The sequence below is a fragment of the Panulirus ornatus genome, chromosome 14 (assembly GCF_036320965.1).
Source record: "Panulirus ornatus isolate Po-2019 chromosome 14, ASM3632096v1, whole genome shotgun sequence".
In the NCBI taxonomy this organism is placed as follows: domain Eukaryota; kingdom Metazoa; phylum Arthropoda; class Malacostraca; order Decapoda; family Palinuridae; genus Panulirus; species Panulirus ornatus.
This window is the reverse complement of record NC_092237.1, coordinates 6,657,077-6,674,392: the sequence shown is the minus strand read 5'-3', so window position 1 is coordinate 6,674,392 and position 17,316 is coordinate 6,657,077. Positions and strand designations below refer to the sequence as shown.

Below are 17,316 nucleotides of genomic sequence, written 5' to 3'. Positions count from 1 at the left end.
CTTAGTTGTCGTCTACGACAGACAGGAGGCAAGTGGTTGGTATTCATTCTTTCCTGTCCCCAGGAATACTTATTGTTATTGTTGTTGTTGTTGGTATAATCTCACACACACACACACACACAGAAATGAAGATGTTAAAGCCCTCAAATAGCATCATATTCAGTTACGTATATTTAATAAGTAAAGCTTTGCAGCCTGTGTTAAGCAGTTATTTCAACTGTTTTGTGGAGTTGTAATGCATATATAGCACAGTCAGTATATTCATACAGTGCAGTTTTTTCTGAAGTAATACTGGTACTCATGATTTGAACAAAATTATTGTTGTGAATATCAGTTTGAAAGACTAGGTTTGTGACAAGAATGAAACTACAGAATGAGAAATTTGTTTACGTAATTCCTTTTGAAATATCATGGAGTTATACAAGAGAAATTCTAGATTTTTTTCAAATTGTTCATATTTAAAAATAGGGACCATGAAAACCATGATTTAATAACTAAACGTAACAGTGGATATGATTTTCTATACACTATTTTCCTGTGATATTTTACCATGTCCATCGAACATTTCCTTAGGGTAATTAACAAGGCTTATCGGTGTCACTATAACTCACATAATTTTCCAAATAATCCATATTAGGTGTATCTTCCAGAGTTGAACATTCATATTACTGAACATTTAGGTTCAAATACCATCAATATTGGAAGGAGCTGTAAGACAGGAACAAACTCAATTATACAATACATGTATTTCCTCTATCTTAATTATCTTACATACATAACATAGTTTACTAATGACATACTCATAAACTGACCCATCAACTTGGGCTAATGGTAGAAAGCAAAATACAAAGGTAAGAGGTCAGTTGGACCTTCTCATAGGGAAGTTACTTGAAGAAATAGCACTGCTGGAAGGAGGACTTGTAAAGTAGACGGATATAGATGGGCTTGTAGTTGTAGATGAGAGGAAAGGTGCGTGATTCTGCAGTGCTGTACCTGATGTTGTTTTGACGAGCTGTGGATAATAGAATGCTTCAGAATCTTGGGACTTATGATATTCTTTCCATTTCTCTCTCACTGATGGGAAACTTTGATAAATAACCAAAAACAGTTCCAGATAAGCTCAAGATTGATGTTATACAATGTAGTTATATCAGCAAAAAAGAAGGTATTGTTAGTAAAACAGCCCTGCCTAACAGCAAAATTCTCTCATGTAATTCTAGGTAAAATTGTGCAGAAACACATGGGAAGGACAGTGAAGGAAGCACAGAGCCAAAATGATAGTGGCTGTCAAGTTTCTCTTTCTGCCTGGATTGCTAATTCTTCTTTCTGCCTCACATACACATGGATTGCTGGCATTCATCACACACACACAAACTCTTTCCATCTTACATGTAACATTTGACAACATGCATCACACATGAATGTTCTTAACTAAATTTTTCCGTGGTTAGCACTATGCACTTGCCCTGCCAAGTGGCCAGATCTGTGTAGGTAAAAAGAATTTCAGAAGATAGGGCTTTACAAGTGTATCTTTCTCTCCATTCTTTACAAATAGATAAACACACACACACTCCACACAGAAGAACGGGGCTTCAACCTGATCATGTCTGCAGATGACGTCAAGGCCATAAGGGGAATGTAGTGAACCGCATTAACCTAAAATAATTGGAAATTAGGACTGGACACTGCAAAAGAAAGGCTGGGTATAGCAGCAGGAATCTGCTTGTGAGAGAGAGAGACTTGGGAGTAGACGTTTTCCCTGAGGTGTTGCCAGAGTCCCACATAAAGAGAACAGTTAAGGAGACACACTGTCTAGTGGCAAAGATTAGAATGACTTTCATGTATATAAATGAAGAAATATTCATCAAGCTGTTCATCGTACAATATGCAAAAACTATAATATGCTTCTCAAGTTTGGTTATGTCAATGTCCATCTATCTGTCTGTCTCTGTGATATCTGTTCCCTTTGGAAACCTACATAAAGGGGGTGTCCAAGGCAAAATAATCTCCACTTATCCCTGTCTTTACATGGTCACATTAAAAAAAGCACAAAGAGCTAACAGGAGGGCAACAATGTGTTACCATAATTAAGAGAACTGGGTTACAGGGAAAGGTTAGAGGCCTTAGATTTGTCCACCATGGAAAAATGAAGAGCAAAGGGTGATCAGATCACAGCCTGTAAGGTTTTAAACCCCTTTTGATGATGAAAATGGTGAACAGTTGTTTTAAAGATGAAGGGTGGAACAATCAGAGGCCAAAACATGAAATTGGGCAAGATATAAGTCAGTACTTGTATAGTAAAAGAGTAGTGAAATAGTAAATGGGGACAGGTTAGTACTTGTAAAAGAGTAGTGAAATAGTAAATGGGAACAGCAAAGAGAAGTTTAAAAATTTGTTTGTATGGTAGTAGAGAAAGTTAAAGAGATGGAACTCCACAAGTGTAGAATTTCCAACCCATACAGTTCACATAGATAATAACAACATACATTATTCAAGAGATGTAGCCTCCACAAGTGTAGAGCTCCCTCCCTGTACTGTACAAAGTAGTAGAAATAGATTCATTCTGTCACTCTCTGGTAACAGATTGAAGTTATAAACTTGAGAGGGTCTCAGCAAGAAAGATGCAGAGATATTGAATCTTCAAGAATACCATGGAACGAATCGAAAATAAATCAAACAAAAACATATGACAACCCAACCAGGAGTTTTAGAATGTACTGCCCCAAGAAGAAACATGCATGAAACAACTACAGAAACATTCAAAAGATTACTTAACATGTTGAGGTCAGTCCCAGATGAGCCAAGAATAGATGATTAAGTAATGCAGGTGGTAACTAGAAGAATGGTCTAATTCATCAAGAAAGGCATGCAGCAAGCACTTCGCACTAGCCCTGCCATTATGGTTATATCATAGTAAGAACCCATAGCTAGGTAGGTACAGCTATAAAACACATACATACATTACAAAGGAGCACATGCACACACATCTCAGGCACTGGGTGTCTGACAAATATTGCAAAACAAAGCCAGGATATGTTGGTACTCAAACCCACCCAAACCACACACACATTCTTACCAACCTTTTTCAACAAAGAAATTTGCAAAGTATTGAGCTGCCCTAATAGCTTCTCGTGAGTGGGGGATTGAACTGAATGCCCACTCAAAACTGTTCTTCTCAGGGTGCCATTGAGTGCCATAAATGGGGAGTCGTTTATGCTCCACTGTAGAGATGTACTCATCATCCTTCTCACGATCAAATGATGTAGACACTATAGTGTAGTTCTTCTGCAGATCCAGCTCATTGAACCTCTGTGATGCATTATCTAGTCAGTAAGACAACTCAAACCAAGAGGAGAAGTCTAATATGTTCAGCACAGACAGTACATGGTATGGTGTATTGGCAACAGTGCCTTGTTAAGTTAGCAGTAGAATATTTTGAAGAATGCAAAGTGCCAGAATATTTAGTACAAGGGGATTAAACTTTTTGATAAGTGCATAATTTCATTATGAAACTTGGAAAATTAAGTGTATTTTGAGAGATATGAGAAGACTGTGATCTGAGTTTTGGGGCTTATATCTGTTGTTCATTGAATGATGTTGGTATCTAAGGTTAGAACTTAAGGATTAAGGGATGAGTTGGTTGGTTGGCTGTTTTGGTAAAGTTTTAGGCTTATGAACTGTTAAGGTCAAGTTATAACCAATGCTGGCTGTGATCTAAGGGCTGCTAACTGGGAAAGAAGGTCGAATAGGTTGGGGTCCATACCTGAGGCGTGACACAGTACTTGTGGAAGTTGCTGGTGCTGTTGGTGGTAGTTAGTGTGTTAAGCACATCTTGTGAAGCAGAACCCAGTATCTCAGTCTGCTCGAAATCTGAAAAGGGAAGGCATCAAGCCTAAGGCTCTCCTTTGATACTTGGACTTCTTACCTAGCATGAAGAACCTTTGTTGTTAAATGTCCTTCAAAAGATACATGACCTTTCCCTGGTTACCCAAGCCCTCTTATCTGTCATGTCGTTGATCGTTTCATTTTTCTCACCTGGGCTTAGGTTCAGAGGATCAGCCAGGTTGCTGGCATTGCATCTGGACAGTGGGTTGATCTTGTTAGCATCCAGGTAGAGGAGCATCTCAAAGCCCAGGCAAGTGGCGAAGAGTGGGATCTCAGTGTCATTCATTTCTTTAGCCTCTCGCACCAGATTGTAAAGGAGGCTGCCGGCCCTGCCATAGCCACTGCTTAGGGACCGGAAGGATGATGATCCACCGGGGAACACTAGCCTTTTGCAGAAATGGGAAAACTTGCTCATTTGTCTTGAACCCAGAGTGAGGAAAGTATATCTGATCTCTGTTCCATCATATATCTTGTGCCCTTATACTGAAAGTCATTCGAAAGCAGAGATTTTATTTTTGTCTATTCTCTACAAGAAATATACTTTCATCCTAATTTTGTGAGGTAGTGCTCCTTTTTTGTCTCAACACCAGGAACCAGTGCCAGGCTCACAACTCACCCATTGACTGCATTGATAACACCTCGGTAGTACTCCTCTGGTTGGTTGATCCTGAGGTAAGAAAAAAAAAAAAAGAGGCTGATATTAGGTCTCATATTCTGGGGTCAGTAACACCTCTTGTACCAAGGCATGACTCTTGAGCTTGACAGTACCATTCTTAAGCATGGTGGTACAGTTGTTAGGTGATGACAGAACAACCTTTGGGTATGATGGCCTGGTTTTTTATCTGACCTTCAAGGGTCAGACTACCATACCTGATGACTGCACTGTTGTGCTGGTTTCATACCATCATGCTCAAAAAGGTGATATAAGAAAAACCAATTTTATATATATATATATATATATATATATATATATATATATATATATATATAATATTAAAAGCACACAAAACATTGCCACACTAAAGCAGTCATGATGATTTGTATTTTTACACTCAAAAATTATTTTGATTTATGAATTAAGTATTTTGATCTAGGCTGGACTATGCCTAAATGTATTGAATTATGAGAGTGCATGTATGGTTGTCTTAACACACGAGTGTGTCAGTACCTATAAGTGAATGAACCTATTTTGAGTCTATTTGAATATGTGTATTGTAGTGAATGCATGCTTGAGTAAACGTTTACCTCAGTACAGTATATAACAAAAACCACCTACATGATAGGGACAACCCTGGCCCCACCAGACTCCATGAACTTGACGTAAGATGCAGCAATGTAGGAGGTGTATAGGTTTCCAGTCTTGTCATCCATCTTGCTTGACAACTCTTGCGACAGGATGCCTGATAAAAGGGCAAACCCGGGTCAAAGTTCAGTTCACGCAGTGGTACTTGGCTATCATCACCACTGAGGTATGACTGGAAATGGTCAAGGCCTTAAGCCTCCTCAGGAAATCAAAAAAGCTGAGCTGCTCACTTGTAGCAAGTACCAAGTTAATATTTATCAACACCAAAATCGAACTAAGGAACTCTGAAGGAAGCATCACTTACTTATAACATGCAATAGGTTAAGATTCCTTTTAACACTGTTATGAATATTGAAAAGGCGGGTCAGTCTGTGGTGCAGTCTTCCATTTGATGTCAAAATCAGGAACTGGACGGATTGGTCCACTTACCTATAACGGGCTTCAGGTTCAGGCCTTCCGAGTTCGATGTGGTGATGAATACCCAAATGATGAGCCATGACCCCAGATGAATCTCAGGACGAATACCCATGACAGGTGGTGACCTGGGTGACGGAAAGGAGATGGGGGACTTTGCTGTTATCACTGACATACAACGTACATGAACTACAGGTCCAGGCATTGGAATACAGAGTGTGAATGTGGAGTATGGATGTTAAAGTGTAAACAGTAATGTGACATACGTGAAAGGTCCTGACGCCATTTATGTAAATTAGGCTATATCATTGCTAGGTTCTCATATTAACCGTTTGAGTATGACGGCACGGTCCTCGAGCGTGATGGCACGACTCTCATTCGATGGTGTGACCTTCGACTTGACCCTTAGAGGTCAGGCCAAATATTGACAACCTCTAAAGAGATCGTGCCATTGTGTTCAATCGGTTAAGACACGAGGACTCGACATTTAACAAATCTATCCCCAATATTGAATATAATTAAGATACCTTGGGTACTAAACTGTGCTTGGAGCTGAAAATGTATCACTACAAAGTTACATTTTGACTATTTATTAGGGGGGAAAATCGAGCACAAAAAGTAACCATCTCATACAAACAAAATGTGCATAGTCATTCGAGGTTGATGTACATAAAGATTTATACTTACCTCGATCAACAGGCGTAGATATGTTGGGAGAAGTGTGTGTCACGGAAGATTGTAGGGTTTGTGAAGTGCGGCGAAGTATATATATACCATCAGGAGCCCTGCGTACGAGCTACTGGTGGAGCAGTACACTGCTATACAACCTCCTGCGTGGTGGGTGGGGAAGGGCCTTTATCAGACCCCACCCACCCCTGTTCTTTATTGTACTCCAGGAAATAATTTTAAGATAATTTGCATTGACCTTCATAGCAGATCCTGCCTGTTTAAAAACAAAATCCCACCCTCCCAAACTATTTGTTTAGCTTGTTCCAGATTTTTTTCTTTTTCTGTATTTCAGTAAAAGCTTCGCCTTCTGTGTGGGTCCGGGTGATTGGGCAATGTCTATCACTATCTCCAGATGGCTGATGTCTGCATCTTTCACGATTACAGGCTGGAGGAGCGGGTTTTTCTGGGTGGGAGTCGAAGAATGTGCCAGGAGTTTGTTAGCGGGTTCCTTAGAGAGCAGCGAGGGAAATGATCCGAGCATTATTCCCTGCGATGTCAACCCCACGTCGGGTATTACAGTGTCAGTCTAAAAGAAAGATGTACTCCATTAAGACGTGGAACCTTTCGACGTTCCGTTTCTCTCAAAGGTAAGCATATACGTTGCGAAAGCATATACGTTGCGATGTCAATTTCCTCTAAATTTTACCGATTATTACAGTTGGTAATCGATTTATCAGTTACAATTATGGTATCACGAACCAGGGAAGAGGGATCGTACACTACACCTGCAGCAGTGTGGGCGCAAAGCTTCAAATTCCCTCCGGCATTAGAATATGTAACGTCACCCTTGCCGTCGACGGGTACGACTGACGCAACGGTGCGCCAGTACGACGGAACACAAGACTTTATCTAGTGTTCGCGTCAATGTAATGAAGAAATATTTCTTCAGCAAAGTACTCTCCGAAAATTGGCAAGTCTAGGAGATTAGTTGACACGCCTCATTACAAAATAGTGAAAACATGGATATTAGCGATTATATAACGTCGTCGTCAACAGGAAGTTACACAATGTATGAAGAGGCGTAGGACTCTGAACCGACCGTGGGTGTGGTTTATCCTGGGCGAACAATGGCCGTGTGTCGTTACTACCTATTGTTCAATAGGGATATGTTGACATATTACGAGACTTGGTCCAAGGGGGATACAGTTTTCTTTCCCAGGTCATATGAAGGACATTAGTTGGGGTAAGTGGAGGACAGGGATACGGCTAAGCAATGGACAGTCGATGGATGAAGTGGACAGTAGATAGACTTACTGGAGGTCATCTGACAGACAAGGTAGTGAATGGACAAAGTGGTACCAGAATTTACACAAGTGATCAGCAAATGTATCAAGAAAAGATGAACAAGACAACAAATGGCGGGTACTGTATTTAAGAATGTTCAAGAGATCAATTTTAAGGCTACAGAAAGGCTCAAACGGAGGGCAACAAATGTAGATATTACTCGAATTTTAAGGTGCCACAGATGCGATGAAGTCGGTGGAAGGTCACTTTATAATAAGGCCCAGTCTCAGGCCAGTATGAAGATAAGAGACATTTTTAGAAAGAACTCTTCCGTTATTAAGAACTCTTCTGGTCACTTCAAGATCTTGTCATTATTGGTCAAAAATGCATTCTACTATATGTATGATATTTATAGGACGTCCTTGTACCATAATACATTTTCATGGATCAATTACAGTTTAGAAAAATAGCAAAAAAATTTTAAGTACATATAATGTGAGGGGGAACAGTGTAGGAGTATCAAATGATACTATTGGTGATACAGCAAAGAACTTTATTACTAATAAAGTATAATAAATAATTTTAGTCAAACAACTTATTAGTAAAAAAAAAATGTGAAAAGCAAAGCAGCGTAAACATGAAGTCTCGTCTTTCGGCGCTGGAACACAGTGGTGACTAGTTGCTTTCTTCGTGTCGGCGGAGTTAGTGTCCTGCTGCCATTGTTGATGGAGCCGCCACATATTGGATGTAAACTAGTTAACGATATGGCCGAAGATCCTGACGCGGCTGATGCCTCCGTCAGGAGCCATGACGATCCTGACGTGTGATACTGGCGTGGCAAGCGACAGCGCTTCACTCTCGTAGTGGTGAAGGGAGTGTGCCCTCATCTGCAATACACAATGATTGCGTTTAAATTCACACAAATTAGCTAAAGTTTATTTTCGACTACCCTTAGTCAGGTAGGGTAAATAATATTACCAGTCACCAAATATAAAAACTTTTTTTTTTCAAAACATACCCTGCGAGTACGAAATGAGCAATGATCAGCTTCAACACTAAGCCCACCTCATCAAGGGACATAACATGTGAATCTATCAAGTGCCATCGCATGTGGAGAAGCCACACATTATCCTTCGAGACAAATCCAACTACTATGTTTATCGCCATCTACTCCTTCCTAAAATTCTCATTTGATAATGCTTTAAACACGTGTCCAAAACTTACCAAGATATTGATAAAATCTCTATATTGCATCTGAAGTATGAACATTCATCCGCTTCATACTAATGCAATAATTAAAAAAAAGAGATCCGCAATTTGAATCTTCGATATTTTGATTTTTTTGCCTGTAGTTTTAATCGCGCTTAATTAAACATTGTATATAGAGAAATTCAAAGTAGTTCCACCAACTTGAAACAAATTTTAGAACTTTACCTTTTGTGGAGGTAATATAACTTGCCACAAGCTGTCATTCGTCCCTATACCCTCGGATTCCTTCTGCTGGCTCTGGAGAAAGCATCCATCTATCCTGCAGGAGTCGGGGAAGTTGCCCTTGAAGTGGTGTGTGTCGATCTCGATCCTGGAAATCTTGCCAGGGTGCCCTAGGCGAAGGACCGTCCACTCGAACCCCGCGACTGCCAGTACCCCACCAGCTTGGCCTGCAACAACACATGGGAACCTCATAATAAGCCATGATATATGTCTCTCGAGCTCTATATTCTCAATTGTGCTAGTTTCACGAATCTTTCTTCTGTTTAGAGTGATAATGTATTATCCGGGCACTTGGTGGCCAATGCGTTCGTCTAGTAATAGCTTAATCCCGACTTATCACCGGGAAGGTATCCTAGTATTGACAATCATGACAGACGACCATGCAGACTACAAATTACACACAACTAACCAACGAGAACTGGCGGTCGGTCTAGCCTACGCGCAGTTTCCCACCCATCGGCCATTGTAACTCCTCGACCTGGGCTGATGAGGTTGCGCGGGTGGCCGTAATGGGCGTCGCTGTACTCCAGACAAACGCCCCCGTTGCTCACGCCCGCCAGGTCCAACAACTGTTTATTAAAACACCATTGAAATTAAGAAGTTTGTTTTCAGTATAATTTTATCACCATTTGAGTTGAAGTTTCGGGATACAGTGTTTTATAGGGTACATCATTGTTATGAATCATTTCAGATTATGTGCAGACTTCTCTCGAAAACATAGATAATACTTTGCAGAGAATTTAACAATACAGCCGTGTTATTCCAATAATTGAAGAAAAATCTTGGTTTTTGAGTGCCAAAAAAAATAATCCAAACCATTTTCTACGGTCGAGTTTTTATCCTAGATCAGTAGCAGTTATTTTTAGGGAAAAAAATGTTAGAGGTTACTCTATGAAACTGGATAAAGTCTTTGATATCCTATTCAACTTGCAAATAACAGTCTTAAGTGCCTGTTATGATTACCAGCTCGTCTGTCATAGAAAAAGGCATGTTTTGTGATCAGTTTATCTTGTCAAAAAAAAAAAAAAAACGAAGAGTTTTTATCTGAAAATTATATAACAGTATAGCATACTTCTCTTCCATTTACAGAGAACCAGTTTCTTGAAACGGAACGCGAGACTAAAACAAGATTCAAGAATGGGAAGGAAAGTCAACTTAAAATGGGAATGAAAACTTGGACTCGCCTGGGATGGGGCAACAAGAGACCAATCTGGTACAGCGAAGCCGAACACCTTTAACCTAGCCACACCTCCGTCGGGAAAGATGTTGAACCTGACGTGGGTGAAGCGGTGGTTGGAAGTAGAAGGCATGTAGGTGTGGCATGTGTCCCGGTACCCAGGCCGCGCGTCCGTCATCGGTATTATAGTCTCCCATTTCTGCAAAAAGAAGAAAAATACAGGCAAGTCCTTGTCGCTACAGGAGGGAGGGGGGATCTTCTATATACTTCATGGTGCCCAACTACAGTTGTTAAGCTCAACTTTGGCTGTCGCCGCCGTGTTTGAAAACATGGAATACTACGAATTATTAGTTTTATTACATATATACCAGTTCTAATATTTGATACTACGAGGACGAAAAATTGCTAGAGAAACTAATATGTAACTGTTCACGGATTAGGAAATGGAGCCGGGCATACCTCACTGTGTAGCGTCTCCATCTGGATGAGGCTGTCGTTGCTGGCCTCCGTACCAAAGACGCTCCTCCTCTCTGGAATTATGGCTTCATCTGCAACACAAGTCATTCGCATCAGCCTCGGCAGTCACCAAGAAGGTAAGGACCTAAGTCATGTCTCGGGAAGATAGATTCGATTCGTCAAATTATGAGATTAAAGTCAAAAGACAGACGACATTTGCCACCGATTCATACATGACAAAACATGGCACAATCATTAACAGGGATGGCCCGGTAAGATGAAATATCAATCAAACCAAGAGAAATGTATTGTAATTTTTTTTGGGGGGATGAAGCAATTTGCCTTAGTACATACTCAAGATATGTTATTAAGGTTTCAATTCACAAGATTTCCAGATTTGCCAGAAACCTAGAGTAAGAAAATAAGTGGTAGATATTTAAAAGAATAGGCAAAAAGGATAGAAAAAAAATGTATTTAAGAAAGATACAGGCACAGTGAGATCTGGATACAGACCTTGCTCTGAGAGTACAGTTGCTTGAAGGGAGACCCTGGGCGCAAAGTTCCCCGTGAAGTAAGAGGTGTCCACGTCCACTCCCTCGATCACCCCAGGTACTCCTGTCATGTGTATAGACATTAGTAGCCTCTTTCCAGTTTAAGAAATTAGCTTACTAGCGGCAAGTGTGGCTTGGTACATGGTAGAAAGCATTACATTACCATTCGTTAGACGGTAGATGGCCTAATCAGAACAATTGTATCGTGATAGATGGCATAAGCTGGACATCTTACTTAAAGTAGGTGTTGCTAAATTTTTAGGGTATTTACCTTACAGTACTGGTTATTACCTTTGGTAGCTTCGTGTATTATATATTAAGCTTGGTAATAATCACCTTAGCAACACTAGGTTTAGCCTGGTTGATAATATTTCACCTTATTAGTTCACAATGTAACTTAGTTTTCCAATATTACGTAGCAGTACATACTGCAGCTTATATGGGAATGTCAATACACCTTCAAAAATTTACTACAAAGTTGAAATTCACACTAGAAGGATTTACACTTCTCTTTAGACTATATTTTAACGATCCAACACTGGCTGTTAATTGTAATTAAAGAATAACTCCCTGAAAACAACAAGCGCTCTCGACTGCACAGTTTAATTTTAGTTATAGAATAACATGGAGAGTTGTGAGCAAGCGTGTGGGGGTGAACGAGTGTTAGGCAACACTTCAAAGTCTTACCCAGCTTGATAATGCACCAGTCATGGCCGGGTTTGCGCCTCCTCCTCGTCTCCCAGCCGTCCATCCACTTGCCGCACTCCGTGAATTCTCCCTCCCGCCACTCCGGTAGGCTCTCCTGCAAACACCAACGTTATCAAGACCATCCGCCAACTTACCCAGTTTACATCACTCCATTGGCCTCTCTTGTAGCAACACTACGTCAAGACCACCCTCAGTAGAATGATTGCGAGCGGTAGAACGTAAGGAATTACTCAAGTCGCAAAGTAGATCCAAGAAGATCAATGGCGCCCATGATATGCCATGCATTTACTAGCTTTGCTGTAGTTTCATTTCTACAAGAATAACCAGCACAAGAGACAGTCTCCCGCCAAAAGTAATAAATAAGATACCACTTAACAGTGAAGTTTGTGGCAAACGCACTCTAGACGTTGGTCTGACATTATGGTTTTTAAGGCTTTGATGGTAGATGCTTCAGTGATTATAACAAAGAAAGATACCGTACTAAAGTAGAAACTTAAATAGTTTAACTTCATATGTCGATTCATTTAAGATTTATTTCTGACGCTTCATGTTCAAGCATAACTAACGAAATTAGGTTACAGTAAGAATAATTTGGTTCCACATTACAGGTGAACTATTTTTGATAGATTTTTTTTTTTTTTTTTTGTTACCCGAGACGGTATGGGCAACTGGGGTCCTAATCATAGCCATCCCATTACCGCTATACATATGTATATTCTAGACTCGGCCAGGTACTCAAACCAAACCCTTGGGATGGATGAATAGCTAGGGTGACTGGACCCACTGACTGGTGCAACTAGGATTGGAATAATGCGCTCGACCCTGGTCGGCAGGGCCCGTAAAGGTGTCATGGTCAGGCATTCTAATCGCTATACCACGTTTGGCAAGACGAAAATAATTTAGGCCGACGTATATAAGCCCCACCAAAGTAAAATTCGAAATATCCAAAGCTTATTGTGGTGTACGGGTAGATAGCAGAACCAGAGTGTAAAGTTTCCTACATGTTCGGATGCAAAAAGTCATGGTTCATACACGTGTATAAGGTTAAAAAAAAAAAAAAAAAGCAACAAGAGTGTAAAACTCTTCTTAACAAGCGAAGAAGTTAATGAAATAGTAAGCACACACGAAGTGTACAGAGGGGACGAAGAACGTGTTGTGGAAACTTGGAACGAACCAAGTCGACATACGACTAAAACCAATATCAAATCAAACATATAACAAAAAATATGCAAGGATGAGAAGTGGAGCTCTATGTAAAGGTTCTTTTCCATGTGGACAAATAAGTACTACATATAGGTAACGCGCGTATGCAAAACAAACATCTCCCTCCCCATCACAAACATGCAAGATCATGACATGTTCATCTCCATCGCGATTAAAAGGTCACCCACAGCTTCCTAATCACAGCAACACAAAATTTCTTACTATGTTACCGTAATAGCAATTGTTGGTAAAGCTAAGCGCTCATAAACTTCATCTTTACAGATCGTGCCTTGCTTTTAAACAACCATCACCCACCCGAGGTTTCATAGTGTTGTGACAGCCACCTCTTGTTTTATAACATGGATAGCTGCCAGTGATTATATAACTGCTCAAGTAGTTACGCCAGTTATGCTCCTCGTGGCCTTGGGTACGTGGACATGGTGAGGGAGGAAGGCACCCAACCTCCACGTAGACATGACGGAAGTAGCGGATATATTAGCAATTTTTTTGCTCCGAAAGAATAGACATTTATTTTCTTCCACTGCAAACAATGTCATTGCTGAACCAGCCTACCAACTCTTATATATAGCCTGGCGGAGTAGATACAGTGGCAAGCCAAGCTGCTGTTCCTCGCCCAGCAGAACATGACCTTGGTATATTGAACCTGCAACTGATGCAAACATATATATTTGTTCGCAAAAAGAGACCAACTGTCACTGCTGGGGTATATTTGCGAACATTTATGGATTCATGCATTTATGTGTCATGTACGTGTCCACCCATAACGTAATCTTTCGAAACTAGAGAGAGAAAAGCCTGTGCGAGGGTGTTATTCACAGCCAGAATTGAGCAGGCTTACACCGCGCGAGACTAGGCGTCCTTGAAGTCATCTGCCCTTTGGACAAAAAAAAATTACAGTAGTGATAAATTCCCACAACCTACAAAATAAATATACCGGGGAACTAATTTCAGCTGTCAGAAAAAAAAGTTAATCTTTATTATTCTATTGACATTAACCTTGAATTTTAGGTTATCATATTGTATACCAGTTATGCTGCGTGAATGTATAAAAATAGTATAGCATGTGTGTAAAGGTTCTTCACGACAAGCCTGGCAAAGGCCTTTATTTTGAGTAAACTTTAATCGTTTCATCCAAAATTTATTCGATCCGATTATAATGTTTGTCATTTCACTGCCAACGGAAAATTCAGAACAAAATATTGTATTTTAATCACAAAGTAGGTCGTCCCATACCATTAGGATATATATATATATATATATATATATATATATATATATATATATATATATATAGTGGCAAAATCTGTTTTAAATGTCCTCCATCTAAACCCGGCAGCTGATTCTTGTACAGTTATGTATCTGACCAAACTTTTTATAATGTAAGAGCACGTCTGTATAAATGTGTTGTGATAACTCGAGCCGTTCTCTGCTGGATTCACCACTATCTTACACCCGATAATGTCACTCTGCTCAATATTCTGCAAAGTGAATCGATGCCACCACTATGGTCATCACAAATTGTTCTAAAGACATTTACCTTAAGGAGGTTCTCGGCTACAGCAAACCAGTCATCAGTCGCGAACAGGACTCTGCCACCCAGCTGTAATGGAAACAAGATTATAATTACTCATGGATATTCACAGTATCTATTATACTTTACACTATATATATATATATATATATATATATATATATATATATATATATATATATATATATATATATCCCTGGGGATAGGGGAGAAAGAATACTTCCCACGTATTCCCTGCGTGTCGTAGAAGGCGACTAAAAGGGGAGGGAGCGGGTGGCTGGAAATCCTCCCCTCTCGTTTTTTTTAATTTTCCAAAAGAAGGAACAGAGAATTGGGCCAGGTGAGGGTATTCCCTCAAAGGCCCAGTCCTCTGTTCTTAACGCTACCTCGCTAATGCGGGAAATGGCGAATAGTTTGAAAGAAAGAAAAAAAAAATATATATATATATATATATATAGGAAAGGATCACAATTTTGCGCGTGACGAAGATATTCCTACGAGTCCACGGGGAAAATGAAACACGAAAAGTTCGCGTTTCTTTTTCCCCGTGGACTCATAGGAAAATATATATATATATATATATATATATATATATATATATATATATATATATATATATATATATATATATACACACACACTAACACGATAAATACCAAGGACTTAATATCCTTTGGTAGATACGAGATGTTATTTACCACAGACGATGCAATTCCACGAATATGTCCTTGCGACTTATCGACTCTCGGTTTCTGTTGTATCAGCAAATGCAAGATCACGTGGATTATTGGGACCCACTGCAATAATATATATATATATATATATATATATATATATATATATATATAACTAGTCAAGGTGAAACTCGTAATGGGATCCCTCAAGGCGGAATTTATTGTCCCGACTTACAATAGGGTAAATAGATTACATCACCTACACCGTTGATCGAGAATTTCCATACAAGTGGCATTGTCAAATTTGAATTTCGAATTTACTAGTATTCATTATTATACCTTGACATCCTCTCCAGGGGCACCTGCAGTATAATTATAACACCCCCCTCTCCAAAGGATCCTATAGCTTATAGGATGCCTTTATCGCCAGCAGTAAACAATGGACGGCTTGCTTGGAGCGAGTTTAACGAGGGCATAACCAGAAGCTGGCAGAGTCCGGTAACACCCACTTTATCATGTAACAAATGTAAAGTATTTTATTCCTCAACATTTCAAGTTATGATTTACTAACAGTATTGTCCGTACAATATCAGATCGTAAATGTTAGAAAAAAAACACAGGGTGCTAATCTCAAGTCACTCGGGTAAACATGCTCAGATGGCCTTGGGTGTACGATTCTCACCAGATAATGTTGCCACCGCGAGCATAGAATTCTAAAAGTGTTTTAAACATACGTACTTATAATACGGTGTGGGATCCGTAACAGAAATGTTTTTAAAAGATCTGTGAAATAGACTTCGATACCATGTATGTAGTTCAGGGATCAGAAACCCCGGTTTGGATCACTTGCAGCAGGTGAATGATATTTGTGGTTGATTATAAGGGTCAAGAATACTCATCAACTTGCTTATGTCTCAAACGTAATGTAGGTTTCCCTTCCATAAGAGGAGCTTAAATTTCTTTCACTAAGGGGAACCACAAATAACCGATATGCGCCTTTTTTCCTGATTAACTGAACTTAAAACTAAAAGTCACCTTGAAGCGTTGCTCATAACCCAAGTGTTTACTGGCTCACCCTAGCCTTATGATATTTGTGTCCAATTAAACTGTTCTCCATTTATTTCCCACGTATGAATGCCAAAGTCAAATTTTTTTCTCTTGTTTTTATCTTATTTCTTCTGTTGGGACATAGCGCAAAATATAAGATTTTTTTTTTTAAGTAGCTTCATTTTGTATGACCTCGGAGAATCTAATGTGGATTTATATATATCATCGCTCAACACTAAGCAAAGCAAGACAAATTCCACTAGTCACCCTATTGTCGGCATTAGATTGCATTATCTATGAGTTTGAATCTATCGAGGAAACGCGAGTGTTATGCAGTGTACTTTAAAAAAAAAAAGTCATCTATTACTTACTTTTGAACTGATAAACATTTCCGAATTACCTTCTCCGAAATCAGGTTGTTTAATTCGGCGAATTTAGGTTTCCTTTCGTCCCCCACTGTCTCACTAAGTCGGAGAGCCATTGCGAGATCAGCAGCAGGTGGACTGGGGAGGGGCACTGCACTACTCAAGGTGGCGACACCACTGTGACTGGTTCTCTCTGTTAGCTTGGCCTTTATTGTACCCACTCTGACCAGAGCATTGTGGGTACTGAACTTCTGAAGCCTGATTCGAATCCCGATATGATATATATATATATATATATATATATATATATATATATATATATATATATATATATATATATATATGTATATAATTAATTTTTTTTATTCATTTTTAGATTATTTTTTATCATACTTTGTCGCTGTCTCCCGCGTTAGCGAGGTAGCGCGAGGAAACGACGAAAGAATGGCCCAACTCACCCACATACACATGTATATACATAAACGCCCACACACGCACATATACATACCTATACATTTCAACGTATACATACATATA

General features: G+C 39.6%; 2 protein-coding genes across 3 annotated transcripts; both read right to left on the bottom strand.

The window, feature by feature from the left end:
* Positions 1-727: 727 nt before the first annotated feature.
* LOC139753237 (gamma-glutamyl hydrolase-like) lies at positions 728-6,426 on the bottom strand. Its single transcript, XM_071669468.1, has 8 exons — positions 6,290-6,426; positions 5,618-5,730; positions 5,162-5,285; positions 4,502-4,552; positions 4,036-4,271; positions 3,764-3,870; positions 3,081-3,309; positions 728-1,012 (listed from the first exon to the last, which is right to left on the bottom strand). Exons 2-8 carry the CDS (start codon positions 5,715-5,717, stop codon positions 885-887), a joined length of 975 nt encoding a protein of 324 aa, XP_071525569.1. The 5' UTR covers positions 5,718-5,730; positions 6,290-6,426; the 3' UTR covers positions 728-884.
* A 1,665-nt stretch (positions 6,427-8,091) lies between these two features.
* On the bottom strand, positions 8,092-16,974 carry LOC139753236 (allantoicase-like). 2 transcript variants are annotated; one of them, XM_071669466.1, is made up of 9 exons: positions 16,815-16,974; positions 14,700-14,762; positions 11,918-12,032; positions 11,193-11,294; positions 10,683-10,771; positions 10,231-10,422; positions 9,456-9,615; positions 8,990-9,213; positions 8,092-8,442 (listed from the first exon to the last, which is right to left on the bottom strand). In XM_071669466.1, the coding sequence occupies exons 1-9, from the start codon at positions 16,893-16,895 to the stop codon at positions 8,308-8,310; spliced, it is 1,161 nt and encodes a 386-aa protein (XP_071525567.1). In that variant the 5' UTR covers positions 16,896-16,974; the 3' UTR covers positions 8,092-8,307. The 2 variants fall into 2 exon arrangements, with proteins under 2 accessions (XP_071525567.1, XP_071525568.1); XM_071669467.1 differs by having other exon boundaries at positions 16,786-16,818.
* Between the last annotated feature and the right edge of the window lie 342 nt (positions 16,975-17,316).

Coding starts and splice junctions, on each gene's coding strand:
- LOC139753237 (XM_071669468.1), bottom strand. CDS start 5,717: ATGGGTATTCGTCCTGAGATTCATCTGGGGTCATGGCTCATCATTTGG. Junction 4,553..5,161: donor GCCAGGGTTGTCCCTATCAT/GTAGGTGGTTTT, acceptor TTCTTACCTCAG/GATCAACCAACCAGAGGAGT. Junction 3,310..3,763: donor AGTACTGTGTCACGCCTCAG/GTATGGACCCCA, acceptor AATGCATCACAG/AGGTTCAATGAGCTGGATCT.
- LOC139753236 (XM_071669466.1), bottom strand. CDS start 16,895: ATGGCTCTCCGACTTAGTGAGACAGTGGGGGACGAAAGGAAACCTAAA. Junction 12,033..14,699: donor TAGCCGAGAACCTCCTTAAG/GTAAATGTCTTT, acceptor TGGTGTTTGCAG/GAGAGCCTACCGGAGTGGCG. Junction 11,295..11,917: donor CTGGTGCATTATCAAGCTGG/GTAAGACTTTGA, acceptor TACACATGACAG/GAGTACCTGGGGTGATCGAG.